The sequence below is a fragment of the Larus michahellis genome, chromosome 4, assembly GCF_964199755.1.
Source record: "Larus michahellis chromosome 4, bLarMic1.1, whole genome shotgun sequence".
Classification (NCBI taxonomy): domain Eukaryota; kingdom Metazoa; phylum Chordata; class Aves; order Charadriiformes; family Laridae; genus Larus; species Larus michahellis.
The window spans coordinates 87,638,228-87,652,346 of NC_133899.1; the positions used below are offsets into that span (position 1 = coordinate 87,638,228).

Consider the following 14,119-nt stretch of genomic DNA (forward strand, 5'->3'; position numbering starts at 1 on the left):
GTGTGTAATAAACGTTCCCAGCTGCTTCCGGCTCCCAGTTTTTGGTGTGGAGAGAGATCGGAGCTCTTGGGACCAAGGCAAGGACCCGAGAAGGACAATAGCACAGGGTGTCCTGGCTGTCCTCACCTGCTGCAATGAGTCACACGAGAAAGGAAAAAAAGAAAAAATAGAGGGAAAGAAAAAAATTGAGGGGGGGGTGGGGAGGCCAATAGAGGGAAGAAGATGAACGGGGAAAAGAAAGGAAAGGGGTAGGAAAAAAGGAAAGGGGAAGGAAAGAGGGGGGAAAGTGAAAGGAAAAAAAAAGGGGAAGAAAAAAAGGAAGGGGGGAAAGGAAAGGGGAAAAAAAGAAAGTGGGGGAGGAAAGGGGGGAAAAAAGGCAAAGGGAAGGGGGGTAGGGAAAGGAGGAAAGGGGAAAAAAGAGAAGGACAGGGGAAACCAAACTGGGGTCTTATATGCCAGATGTAGCCTACAGTAAACATCAGTGAATATGAGAGATGGCCTTTTCAGGCAAGATTTAGTGTGACTGTGGCCAAACAGAGCCTATGTTGTGGCATAAAACATCCCTGCTGTTTCAGATGGAGCAGATTTTGTCTGTATCCTCTGAGGTAATGGTGCGAATTTGTCTCAGGAATAGTGTGGCCACCAGGAGTAGGGCAGCGATCATCCCTCTGTACTCGGCACTGGTGAGGCCTCACCTCGAGTATTGTGTTAAGTTTTGGGCCCCTCACTACAGGAAAGACACTGAGGTGCTGGAGCGGGTCCAGAGAAGAGCAACGAAGCTGGTGAGGGGTCTGGAGCACAAGTTTTATGAGGAGCGGCTGAGGGAGCTGGGGGTGTTCAGCCTGGAGAGAAGGAGGCTGAGGGAGGTTGTAGCGAGGTGGGGGTCGGTCTCTTCTTCCAAGTTACCAGCGACAGGACAAGAGGAAACAGCCTCAAGTTGCACCAGGGGAGGTTTAGATGGGATATTAGGGAAAAAAATTCTTCACTGAAAGGGTTATCAAGCATTGGAACCGGCTGCCCAGGGAAGTGGTTGAGGCACCATCCCTGGAGGTATTTAAAACACAGGTAGATGTAGTGCTGAGGGACATGGTTTAATGGTGGACTTGGCAGTGCTAAGTTAACGGTTGGACCTGATGATCTTAAAGGATTTCTCCAACCTAAACAATTCTATGATTCTCTGAGGTGATTTTGCTGTCAAACAGATCTTGCGAGCAGGTTGCTTCAGGCAGATGAGCTTCCTGGGAATAAATTTAAAACCAGCATTAATATATCCTCATTATTTAGTGCCTGATACCCTCTGGCTGGCAAATACATCAATGCTGCATTTATTTGAACAGTGTGTTTCTGCTGGTTGAAGGGAGGGATGTTCTAACAGACAGAAATACGGCTTGTGCAGTTGAAGGCAATGGTGGGACGTAGCACCCACCAGTTTTCAGCTGGAGTGTCCCGTCAAGTTTTCAGCTTGTACTGGACTGGAATCCCCACCTTCTTCAGTCTGCATAAGCTGGTGGCATGACTGACATGAAAAAGCTGAAATGAAAAGTCAAATCCTTATTTTCCTCCTGATGGGAAGCTTTTTCCCAGCTGTGCAAGGGGCAGCTGCTCCACTGGACATTCAGTGGCCGTACTGTGGTCTGCAAAGCACCCAGAAAAGTCGTGGTGCCTCAGTGTAACCGATTAGGGGAAAACCTTCAACATAAACGTTGCCTAAGCGGGACTTTTCACAGACAGTAAAGCATTCACAAAGATGAAAAGTTGGCTAGTTGGATGGAAATGAGTATATGCACAAGTGAAACTATTCAATGACTGTTTAGAGACTGTCTAAGCATTTTGGCAGTTAAAAAGGGCTAAGACTAAGTCTGCGACTTAGAGGAAATTAAATATTTTTGTTGGTAGTTATCATTCAACATCTTCAATAAAAAACAATCCTCACGTGCCAAAGCAGAGCTGTAATGCACGGAGTTGGATGCATTACTTTCTTTGAAGGAAAGAGTGGTAGGAATTAGTTGCTTTCAAGTTAGGTCCCAAATCCATTTTCCACCTTTCTTTCACATTTTTGCTTTGTTTTTTTTTTTTTTACCATATTCTCTGTGGAACACACATGTTCTTGGTAGTCATGGCTGCCTTCCTGATTTTTTTTAATTTTTTAATAAGTAACTAATGGATATCTCCCCCCACCCTCTATTTAAGTGTGTTATTCGAAGGAGCTTGAAAATTCTAAATTATTTTCAAGGTTTGATAGATGGGATGTCTGGCAGATAATTGGGTTCATTTCATATCTGCTGTTTACAAATTGCTTTACTTATTTATTACAGAGTTTTAATTACTCTTCATTACAAAAAAAAAAAGGGGGGGGGAAAGAGAAGAAAATTCTGTACCTGCAGATTTTTTATAAAGATTAGATGCCTTATTCCCTGTGTCAATCGCTAATCTGCAAGTAGGAAGGGGCCATGTCAACATTCTGCCTATGCTGAATATAGATTGTTGCTTGAGAAGCCACAGTTTTTAATTTCCTGACTCTTATGCTCTTGGTTTGGCAAACTATTACATTAACACTAGGTTTCTCAAGTATTTTTACTTCTTTGTTTTCTTTTAGAACCGGTGCACATCCTATTAAATGCATGCTGGCTGAAGGAAACCATTTCATATGATACACATCTATAATTCAGTTCTTAATTTTTACTAATTAAAGGGAGAATCAAGTGAATCAATTTGTTTCAAGCGCAAAGAAACAAATCGACTGTGTCTAAATAATATATTTAGAGGTTTTTAATGAGTGAAATCTCTTATTAACATAAACTAAGTATATAAGCATAGACATAAATCCCCGTCAGGCTGAAAAAAAAACAAAACAGAAGAAATTTTGTTTAGACCTTAGGAAGAAAAGCTGTACACAGACCAGGAAGGGAGAATTTTTTTCAAGCCAAAAGGGGAACATTTTGAAGTGTTATAAGCATAATAAGGAGGGTGTGAGAATTGAAATGGTCCTAAGTCTCATTCCCTACCAGGAGCACTCCAAGGTGTTTGCAAGACCGGGTCTCTATTTTTATAAGGAGTGTGACATAATACGCAAGTGGAAAAGTATCCTATCCAAGTGGAAATAAAAACAAACTGCCTTCAAGATGACGTAACTCAGCAAAATATGAATCATTAGTGTTGTGCTTGTGTTTGCTGAGTAGCTATAAAAGAAAGAATTTTAAAAGAGGTATGCCAGAAGTGCTATATAATGAAAATCTGGACCTTATTTATTTTACAGTACGTTTACGTGCCTTTTTACTGTCACAGCGTCGTTTTGCTGAGTCCTGTAGTGCGAGTTCAGTTCATCGATTCCCTTTGGGCTTTACTCTGTCGCTGTCATTCATATGGAGCAGTACGGTACCGGGACGGTTATGCTGTAGGTTTCCCATGTGACTGCTAGTCTATGCAGTAAGTTAACGCCAAATAAATTGAAGGTTGGCAGCAATTAGTAGGTAAAAGGTATTGCAAAATTTAAAGTCACAGGCAAACATGCCAAGAGCATAAGAAACAAAACATCCTTAGGAAGGAAACTCTGATGTTCATCGAATAAATGTGTAAGCCTGACATGCTAGTAAAAGGCTACTAGACCAGTATTCCCAGTGGAGTCGGACGTACCAACAATAATAATATTTTCCTGGTCCTGTGAAGGCCTGAGACATCTGTGTGGCAGGGTAGACTGAAATGTAGCTTAGAAATGTAGAGGAATTAATATTAAATTCAGTAAGACTACATAAGTAAATAAATACCACACAGCCGGCATATAGTTCCGGAACCAGACACAATGGAAAGGGGATTAGGATAGGAGCTATAAATCAACGTATGTGTAGCACAGGGGGATGCCTGGCTTTTTGAAAACCCTAATTGCCACAGAAATATAAACGTCAGAAACAAAAACTGGGCCTGGTTGCAAATTTACTTCTAGGGTAATTGAGCACAGGGTGAACTTCAGTTCATTCTTGACGTCCACGGTCAGATTTATTCCTCTGCACTCATATCAGGAAAGAAAACTGAGCGTGGTTTACGTCTTGTTCATTCACTCATTTTTTTTCTAGGGTTACTCTTCTGAAATGAGAAGATATGCAAGATACTTAAAATTACAAACCTAATAGCATCCTGACTTCTGTGTTCACGCAGTTACGAACCAGCTTGTGTTTTGTTATGCCTTTGTTAGAATCTGGAGTTAATAAGTATATTACTTTGTAAGAAAGCATCAAAACATAAAAGTATTTTGCAAGATATTTAACATACGCACCCATATTACTCTGAATTTTGATACAAATCTCAGTGAAATCACATTAAATTAGAACTAAATTCATATTCATTAAAAAGGACAAAGCCTGCTATTAAGAAAAGTTGACCGCTTGACCAAAGAGCTATCAACACAGAAGGCGTATGGGAAAGAATTCTTTATCATTACCCGGGCAAAGGCATAACAAGCTCTTTGACAAATTTAAGTAAAAAAGCTGAGAACCTAAGACCAAAAGGCCCACTGAATTAATTGTCTTGGACCTAGCACTAAGCTGAAAATCTTGGTCACATTATATTTGAGAAGAGACAAGTAGACAGAAAAAAACATCTTGCAGTTTGGACAGTCTGTCTATAGTAAAGTCTCTCTTATTTACACTAAAAGCAATTTATATTGGTAACTCCTGTTGCAGCGAAATGTTTGCAGCGTGGGAGAAGTATGGAAAATACGATGCAAGTACATAGGTTTTTCGGTCATCCTGCACTTGCCAATATCTAGCGCTGGATAATGAATCTCTCCCTAAGCCAACCCTCTCCAAGGACTTTCCCCCCTCCTCCCCCCCAAAGAAAGTTCAGACATGAACAATTACGGCTACATAGGCAGTTTCTAAGCACTTAAAGGAGGTGTCCATACAGCCTAAGGAAGGCTGTCATCTGAGAAAATACGATACACTTGGCATTGTCTTTCCTCATGAAAGAACGTTAATGGCATGTTGGAGACCATCAGCGATACCTCCCCAAGGTAAGGCAGTTTTCAAGGACGAATGACTCTACAAGCCATGAATGACTCTGTCCAAGCCACATCATTAAGAATGTAATGATTATGGAGACCATATGTTTTTCGTGTTACAGAATTAGTCATTAAATTCTGCCTTTTCCAGTTGTAAACCGATCTTGTAGGCAGGATGACAACTTTATGAAGAAAATAAAATAAGCACAGAGTTATAGTCTTTTTATACACATATATTCTAATAGAAGCTTTTTTTAAATGCAAGTAGTGGGTTCGGTATTTTTGCCAGTTTCGCATAGTTCAGGAATGAAATACGGACCCACAAATTGTTCAGTTTTTGCTAATGGCTCGCCAAAAATCAAAGTAATAGAAAATAAATTCCCCGATGGGCTGTAAATAAAAATACATTTTAAAAGACAGAAAAATGCCAAATTTCGAACATACAGGATTACTTCAGGAATAATGGCTGTCAAGTACATTTCACTCAACAACACTTCCGCATTCGCTGAAAACTTCTTTACCAATCACAAAAGCGATATCCGAGAAGCACGAGCACGAAACTGGTAAAGTAACATGAAGCCCACCTAAATAATCAGCGACACCAACAGCAACAGACGCACCCAAGAGAATTTCTTTGCAAAATACGTGTTTTCAAGGCAAGATTATAACCAGAGCTGATGCTTTCTCTGTAGCTCACCAGGTTGTTTCTATTGACTATGGTAAGTATATTTTTTTGCCTCTGAGGTACGCATCTTGGCAACCTGCATCTGAACAGATGACAACCTAAAGAGGAGCCACAACTTCGTGTCAGACAATGCATACACTCAGCTTGGGATTTTTGAGAGGCTTACCATGGTTTTGAGAATTTCCCTAGACTTCTTTGTTTCTCAGGATGGTGCTGGGTAGGTCAACTTGTGACACTTTGGAAGATGCCATTTAGAAAGCCACAATTTGCACACACACACACACACCCCGCCACTAATTTCCTAGTCATGGACTTGTCACGAGGCAGGCACAGCCTTTTCTTTCCCAAGCTTTTATTGGTGCTGATGTGAGAGGGCACAGTTTGGTCCGTGTTCCCACTCTGAGCTTCTTCCTCTCCATGTGTACGTCAGTAGACATGAGGATGTCCCCAGCAGAAGGGATGTCCCCTTACAAAAGGGGACATCTTAATGCCTTGCTTTGACTCTCGATGAGTTAAATCAGAGGCTGAGTGGCAAAGAAAACTTAATACTTGAGTAATCTCTCTATGACTGTTCCAGCTGCATTGATTATTATATTTTTTTCAGAAAACATTGTCATTTTCTCTTCAGCACCATCAACTCTTTAATAAATTCAGAAAACAATACATATTTTGAAAATCTCCAGAACACCACAAAAAGGACCGAGTCAGCTTATTCTTGGTTTGAACTTCTGCATGAAAAGGAAAGAAAAGGAAAGGAAAGAGAAAAGGAAAGAGAAAAGGAAAGAGAAAAGGAAAGAGAAAAGGAAAGAGAAAAGGAAAGAGAAAAGGAAAGAGAAAAGGAAAGAGAAAAGGAAAGAGAAAAGGAAAGAGAAAAGGAAAGAGAAAAGGAAAGAGAAAAGGAAAGAGAAAAGGAAAGAGAAAAGGAAAGAGAAAAGAAAAGAGAAAAGAAAAGAGAAAAGAAAAGAGAAAAGAAAAGAGAAAAGAAAAGAGAAAAGAGCCCAATACTGATGCAATATTTAAACACAACAGGAGGAGCTATTGGGTCAAAACAGCTGCTACAATCATCCTTTTAAAGCACTCTGCTTAAAAGTCCTTACTGAGTTTTCAATGATAAAAAGGCCTTTACTATTTGAAATAGGTGGTATAAAACCAGAGGATCTTCATCTCTTCTAATCAAATAAAAAAAAAAAAAAAAGAAAAAACTGAAAAAATATGCGATTGCAAAGAGGATTGCAAATATAGATTTCACAGTTTTTAAAGAACTATTTTGAATTTGAAACTTTAAACTGCTTGGATATCACTGAACAGCCAGTCCTTGCAGGAACTGCAGATTATAAAGGCCATTTAACGTATCAGCTCTCACTCAAAATTGATACATTTGATATATATACATTTGCTTAGACCACCCAAAATGATGTAAATCAAATTCTAGTAGATTTAAATGTTCTAAAAGAGTTTTGTACTGGCTTCTTTAAATCCACATAAGATTGACGCTTTTTACTAACTATGTGAATTTACGCATAGACGAGACTCAGATGTAGGCATTTTCTTTTTGAAAGAGAACATTTAAAGCCTTTTATAATCAATGTTACAGAGCAGAATTCTGATTCTGTTTCCAATATAAAAATGTTTATATTTTTCTGAAACATAAATCAAAGGAGATATCTAGCAAAATATTCCTATTTGTCATATGAGACATTAGTGTGGGTTTTAAAGAACCACGCTTTTGTTTCATTAGGTGACAACTTACAGACAGGGGTGTTGAGCGGAATGAGTTACACTCTAAGTCTCCACAGGTCATGAAATCTCCTGCTTTGGAAAGTGAGTGCTCTGCAAACATCTACTCTCTTGGTATGCTGCGTATGTTGGGATAGTTTGAGCTTGAGTAAAACTTTGCTACTTATAGAATAAGTATAGAATAGTATATATATATAATATACTATATAGAGTAGCCAAGGTGCTCTAAGCATATTCAAGAAGCGGTGTTTTACACTACTACTACTACTATTTTTCTATTAGGATTTGAAAACTGCTGTCACATGGCTAAAAAAACTAGCATGGCCTGCCACTTTAGTTTCTTTACTGATGTTTACAGTTCGTATTATACCCAATGACTCAGAAAGTGGGTAAGCAGAGACTAAAACACAATGGAAACGCATGGCATCTTTGGCACCTGCTTCTACAGGTGTAAGATTCAAAGAGAAAGGAGAGACTGGACGTGAATGAAACCCTCAGGCACTTTTAGAGCTTGGTCCATCCCAGAAATGCTGTATGGTTTGCTCCTGTGTTGTTACATCTAACCCTAGCAGCAAGGAAAGTATCACAAATAAATTAACTTTTAAGAGCTAGAACCTGGCATACCTTCTAACTTGACAACGTAGTTGAAAATAACACCGAGTAGTTCCACTGAAGTCAATCAATAACATGTTTCTTCTTTTCCAGCCAGATCTTCAAAGATCCTGGGGACCTAAAGGTGCAAATCAACATCTAAAGTATCCTCCTAGGAGCGACACCTCACTGCCTTTAGTGAAAGGGAGCTGCCCGGATGGTCCAGAAGTTCTCTAAGCACGTACCTTCATCAGACGTGTCCTGGTGCCTTCAGGTCACAGGTGACTTCTGTTGGCCCACTGCACCGCTACCACCTGGATGGGCTGCAGACCAAAGAAGAACTGAACACGAGGAGGGTTAACAAGATCAGACCTCAGATACGCATCAAACAGCTTCTCTTCCAGTGCCATGACCTTGCAAGGCTTACAAACTCCAAAAAAGTCCGCCCTACGCTCCCTTCTGTGTCACTTCTTTCAACAAAACTTGACTCTGTAATTTTTTATTTGTTTTTACTAAAAGGCAAGTTATTTCATTTGGCAGGATCTACACACTCACAAATTTTTGCTGAAAAGATGTATTACAACACATTTTAAATCAAAAGCGCCTCAAGCAGACTAATAAAAGAAAAAAAAAGTGCTTTAACATTGTTTTCAAATATTTATTAAAACAACATATGAACTTTTTTCATCCAAACAGTGATTCTGCCTGCAGTATCTGTAACTTAGTAGCCGTATTACCCCATACTGACAATCAAATAGCAACGAGTCTAAAAACCCCATCGTCCCCCTCCATCCCACTAGGTACTTTTGCTATTGTCTAGGAGCACAAATAATTTCATTAATAGCTTAGCTAGCAAAAGTACAAAGGCACCAACAAGAAACGTCACTGTGCTGGCACAGACAAAACCCTTTTTGTCTGCTTTAGAAACATGCTCTAAGAAACCTGGCTCTCAAACTGGGGATCTGAAACTACAATCACCACTAGGGCTCCTTCTTCTTACTATGAAAATCCGCATCAGCATTCTCAGGATCTGACATAAGCCTTTTTGGCCAGCTCTTGGGGTTATGATAGCTTAGAGTCACAGATAAGCAAGCCTGGAAGAGTACAAATCCCGCCAGAATAGTTCCCGTCTTTCGAAACGCAAATGGAAATCACAGCTTTAAGTTACGTAATAGAACAATGTTTAACGTGCGTAGAATACATACCGTTACAAAGGTTAAGAGAGTTAATAGAGGGCCAGAGGTTTCACCCTGAAGGAGGGTAACAACAAAAGCAATTTAAGCATCCGCTACACGCGAGCCGGGCGAGCACCACGCTTTATCCGCGTTCGCGGCAGGTTGAGCCGCTATATAAACCGACGACAGGGAATCGGAGACGAGAAAGCTTACTTTGCTTTGTAACCAAAGCTGAACGGTATAACACGGGGTAACTCTTTAAATATGGGATATTAACTTAGACATACCTCTAACCTCCCGGTTTACAGAAACGTGCTATTTGTTTAGGAAGTCGAACGTAATAAATAAGTTTTTTCCAGGATGAAGGATGCGTTTGCGCGAGGAGGTGCTCCTTCCAGCCAGACGCGGGGGGGTGGTGGTGGTGGGGGGCTGGCAGCAGGGCTGCGGGCCCCGTCCGAAGCCCCTGGCCCCCGGGGGGTGCGGAGGGGTCGGGGGGAGGGTGGGGTTGGTGCCGTCTCAGCCGCGGAGATAGTCGTTCTTGAGGCGGCTGAGGCGGGCGCCGTGGCTGCGGACGGTGAGGGCGAGGAGGTCGTGCTTGTCCCGCAGCCCGCTGGAGATGTGGCGGGTCTCCCGCAGCAGGGCTCGGGCGTGCAGCAGCAAGCCCAAGAAGCTGTCGCCCAGGCGGGCTTCCTCCCGGCCCCCCTGCTCCTGCCCCTGACGGAACTTGCCCTCCAGCTCGCTCAGCGACCGGTCCGAGCTGGAGTAGGCGTCGCTGATCTGGGCGGACTCCCGGCGCAGGTAGGTGCTGTAGCTCTCCTCGCCGTCCAGGTCGTAGGAGATGCTCTTGCCGATGCCCTCCAGCACCCGGCCCGCGTCCTCCACCTGCCGGCCCAGCACCGTCAGCTCCTCCCGCAGGCTCAGCCCGCCGCCCGCCGCCGCCGCCCCGCACCGCCGCTGCTCGCTCACCCTGAAGAGCAGCTGGCAGCGCTCGGGGTCGTCGTTCTCCTCGTAGTCCCCGTCGGGGACGAAGTAGTGGTGCAGGGTCCCGTTGGACATCTCGGGGTAGAGCGGGCCCTCGAAGTAAGCCCGGCAGAGGCTGCAGAGGCAGCCCAGCCACAGCAAGAGCAGGGCTGCCGGCATGCTGCGGGCGGCTTAGGGGCGGGGGGCTCCGCGCTGCCCACCCCCCATGGGGCTCCCCCGGCCCCCGCCCCGCGGGCGCGGCCGGCTCCGCTGCGGGTCGGGTCGGGTCGGGTCGGGTAGCGGCGGCGCGGAGCCCCGGCGGCGGTCTGGGAGCGGGTGCCGGCGCACCGCCTTTAAAAGCCTAGCAGCCCGCAAGGAGGAGGAAGCGGCCCCCGGGCCGCCCCCTGCCCCGGGCATCGGCCGGCGGGACCCGGCGGGTACCGCCCCCGGGCATCGGCCGTCCCCCCCCCGCCGGCAATCGCCCCCCTCGGGATGTCCAGCGCGGGGGGCGGGGGGAGACACGTACACCTTTGTCCCCTTAATAAACACCACTCCACCCCCCCGCCCCTTCCCTCCCTGCAAACTGGGATTGCTCAGCTTTGCTCATTTTCCCGTTAAAACCAACTCCTTTGCTAATAACCTGGTTTTCGCAGCAGCTCCGCGTCCCCCTCAGCGTGCGCAGAGTGCGGGGCAGAGGGGCTTCGCCAAGCTGCCAACACGCTTAGTCGCTCAGGCCGCGCGGTTTGTCACCGATTAAAAGCTTGGAAGCGAAAAAGGTGCAGGTTCAGGGAAAAAAGGTAAGGTGTAATGCAATAAACCTTGATAGGGTGAAGATGGGGAAATGAAACCCAAGGCCTTCTTAAATAAAACGTCAGGCGCGTTTGAGGAAAATCCAAATATAGTTCGTGCTATTGGGCTGACTGTGTAAAATTTTAAGCATTTCTCTTTCATGAAGCAATATTGTGCATGAATGCAGTAACCGGATTACAGCAGGGTCAAACCTTGCACATAACTAGTATAAACCTGTCTTTACTATTTTTGAGTTGTTAAATCAAGGTGAGATCACAAAAAAAGAAAGGGTCTGTAAAGTTACCAGCTCCTTTCACATCATCTTTCCTCTTCCATGGAAAACGTCACCCGCTAGTGGAGATTATACCAAATCCCACAGTCATTCAGAGTTAAAACTCCCACTGCTGTTTGTCAGGGCTTTGCATGCAAAAATATTTATATGGCCTCTTTAATGTAAATATTTTAACTATCATCCTGATACTTTCTGCATGTTGTACATAACTATGATGCTTGCAGTTAGCTTTATCGGGAAATAGGCCAGGCGCTTATGTTGTATCCCTGCTTTTTTTCACTATTATGGTGGGCATTGTAGACTAGAGCCTTACGGGGCTCAGGGGACTTCGGCTCTACCGTGTCTTACGCTGCCATGACTTTAGACGTTTTTACGTTTTAACGCAGAGTCTCCATCCCCTTCCCTCCCTTCTGTAATCACAAGTTATCCTGTCTCTGGGCACACACGAAGCAAATAGCTGCCGTAGAGACCAGCTGCTCTTCTCGAGCTCAAGTGTCCTGAGCTCCACAAGCTGCCCCTTTCCTCGCTTGCGGTTCCTTGAGAGGCTCCAGCGAGGCCCTTCTCTCCACGTGTCTGGTTTTGGTGGCTGGCTGCTCCTTCTCTTCCCGGGTGTCCCCGGTACCAACGGGTAGGTCAGTGGGTTCCTGGGAGCTCAATGATGGGCTTAACTACGCGTCCAGGCTCTTTAAGGTATGACACAGCAGCGTTGTATGCAAGTTCTCACTGTCAGCGTGGCCTTTAATAATGGTAACCTGCGCTATCGGTGTTCCTGAGGATTGACTTTAGAGCCTACTGAAGCGCTTTAGGTAAGTGCAGGAGGTCATAAGACCAACAAACACCAAGGAACAAGAGCAAAAAATAAACTAACCCATCAGCCAGCCAACAAAAGCCTAACGCAGAGACAGCAAGGGCAATAGCAGAGCTCTTCACTTATTCAATCGCTTTAAGCCTTCCAAGCCCCAGAGTCAGTTAAGACCACGCACTCGTACACCGCAAGGTGGGCAATGTTTACAGAGTCCAGGCAACTTCTCTTGCGCTGCTGAGAACCCAGGCCAGACAAGCTCTCCAAACAGAAACACTCCACACATTTGGAAACATTTTAAATTTGTAATTAAGTTCAGCAAACACTCATATAAATAGGTTGGATTAGGCTAAGCTTTTGTGCTTCAGCTTTCTATAAAAGGTTGAAAGCTTATTCAACTGAGCCTACTTGGCATTTGTCCTTGGTCTGTGTTTGCCAACAGGGGCTTTTTCAAACAATTTTATTCCCAGGACTCTCTTCTTTCACCTAATATTTTATTTGGTTCCCAATTCTTTGCCAGCCATAGTACTTTATCTACCCAAGTTTCCAGCCCGGCTGGCGTTACCGCCAGTTGACTGGTTTGGCTGATACTTGGGTTGTGGTGGACTCCACTTTTGAGGTCTTTTCATGGAAGTACCGCGCTGTAAATCACTCAGCTATAGCTTTGTCAGCATGGTTATGCTTTCACCAGTGCCACAGCGGGTAAAAAAATTCAGCCTTAGTAAATAGTTTTTCTCCCTCTCTTCATACATTAAGAGACTAAGGGGTGTCTGTTGCTCCCTGCCGCAGCTGCCGACTCCCGGCCACTGCTGTTTTCAATCCAACGTGCATTATCCAAGTTTTATTTAAATTTTACATCAAAATAGCCTCTCCCCAAGTAACCCACTTGGAATGTCTGCTTCTGAAGGAAGTCTGCAACAAGGGATCTGCTGCTGCCTGCGTGACTCAGTGGGCAAAGCTTTGGTAAAAGCTGGAACTCGCTGAAAGATACACAACAGCCTGACCCAAGGCAATGCCTATATGGTTCAGGATTACGACACAACAGAATCCTAAGTATTAACCGAAAAGCATCAAACAATGGAAAAGATGACAGAACGATGCTGTGCATGACTAGCTATCATTCATTCCAAAATCACATCTGAAAGACAAAAGTCTTAAGACCGCGGTGAGATGATCTGATATGAACACCCTTAAACTGTCCATAAAACCACGTGCATACAAATGAAAATCAGATTTTTTTTTTTCTTTTTCTTTTTTTTTTTTTTTTTTTGAAAGACACACACTGAAAGTCACAATTACCTTTATCCATCAAGACCCGGGTTGAAGGGTCAGACACTTTCATCACAGTTCGCAGCAGCGGGAACACCACAGCAAGGGCTGAAACAACAACATAAAAACCAGTGTCAACGCGGAGTTTTCAAAAGTAATTTCTGGCATTATCTGGAAGGCACGGAGGGCAATAAAACCAAAGGAGGACAGAAGGGAATTTCTCAGGAACACCAGGAACGCGGGGTGGAGACAACCAGGGAGGAGAGCAAGCCGTTTTTCTGCTGAATGTTGCATTTTCTGCTGGGAACCCATAGGGGTAGTTGTATGAGATCAGATATCTGGGGAGCTTTTGGGATGCATCCAAGAAACAGCTGCTCCTAGTGGCATGCTCCCATGAAGGCCCTCATTGAAATCCTGGCATTGTCAAAAGGCCCATTGATTTCAGCACGACAGTATTTTACCCTCCGTGCCTGCTCAAGCATTTAAAAATTCCCTTTGCATAAAATGAGGAAAAAAGTGCTGGAAACAAAAATAAAGCCGCATACTGATACTGTCTTTTTACAAATACTTGGCATGATATACTCTGCTGTGGTAAAGCCATTGTTTTTCCACTGAAGAGCATTACAGGTTTATAGTACTATAAAGAACTGCAGCATTCACTTGGCATAACCTCTTCTGCACCAGCACCAAAATCTGCCTCCAGTCCAGAAATTGCCTATAAACTGATGGCAAATATGCAGCCCGGCGCACTGGATTTCAGGTGATGCTTGCATAGTCTTCCTCTGCGAGGATTCGTCTTTGGATCCTGGCTCGCACGCGCTCGCTA

At 44.0% G+C, this 14,119-nt stretch overlaps 1 protein-coding gene across 2 annotated transcripts; it reads right to left on the bottom strand.

The window, feature by feature from the left end:
- Positions 1–5,058: 5,058 nt before the first annotated feature.
- Positions 5,059–10,453, bottom strand: FIBIN (fin bud initiation factor homolog). 2 transcript variants are annotated; one of them, XM_074586268.1, is made up of 4 exons: positions 9,469–10,453; positions 8,252–8,329; positions 8,040–8,145; positions 5,059–6,202 (listed from the first exon to the last, which is right to left on the bottom strand). In XM_074586268.1, exon 1 carries the CDS (start codon positions 10,319–10,321, stop codon positions 9,698–9,700), a length of 624 nt encoding a protein of 207 aa, XP_074442369.1. In that variant the 5' UTR covers positions 10,322–10,453; the 3' UTR covers positions 5,059–6,202; positions 8,040–8,145; positions 8,252–8,329; positions 9,469–9,697. The 2 variants fall into 2 exon arrangements, with proteins under 2 accessions (XP_074442369.1, XP_074442370.1); XM_074586269.1 differs by having other exon boundaries at positions 5,119–8,145; positions 8,252–8,347.
- Positions 10,454–14,119: the final 3,666 nt, after the last annotated feature.

Excerpts from the sequence above, each read along its gene's own strand:
- FIBIN (XM_074586268.1), bottom strand. The coding sequence starts at position 10,321 with ATGCCGGCAGCCCTGCTCTTGCTGTGGCTGGGCTGCCTCTGCAGCCTC.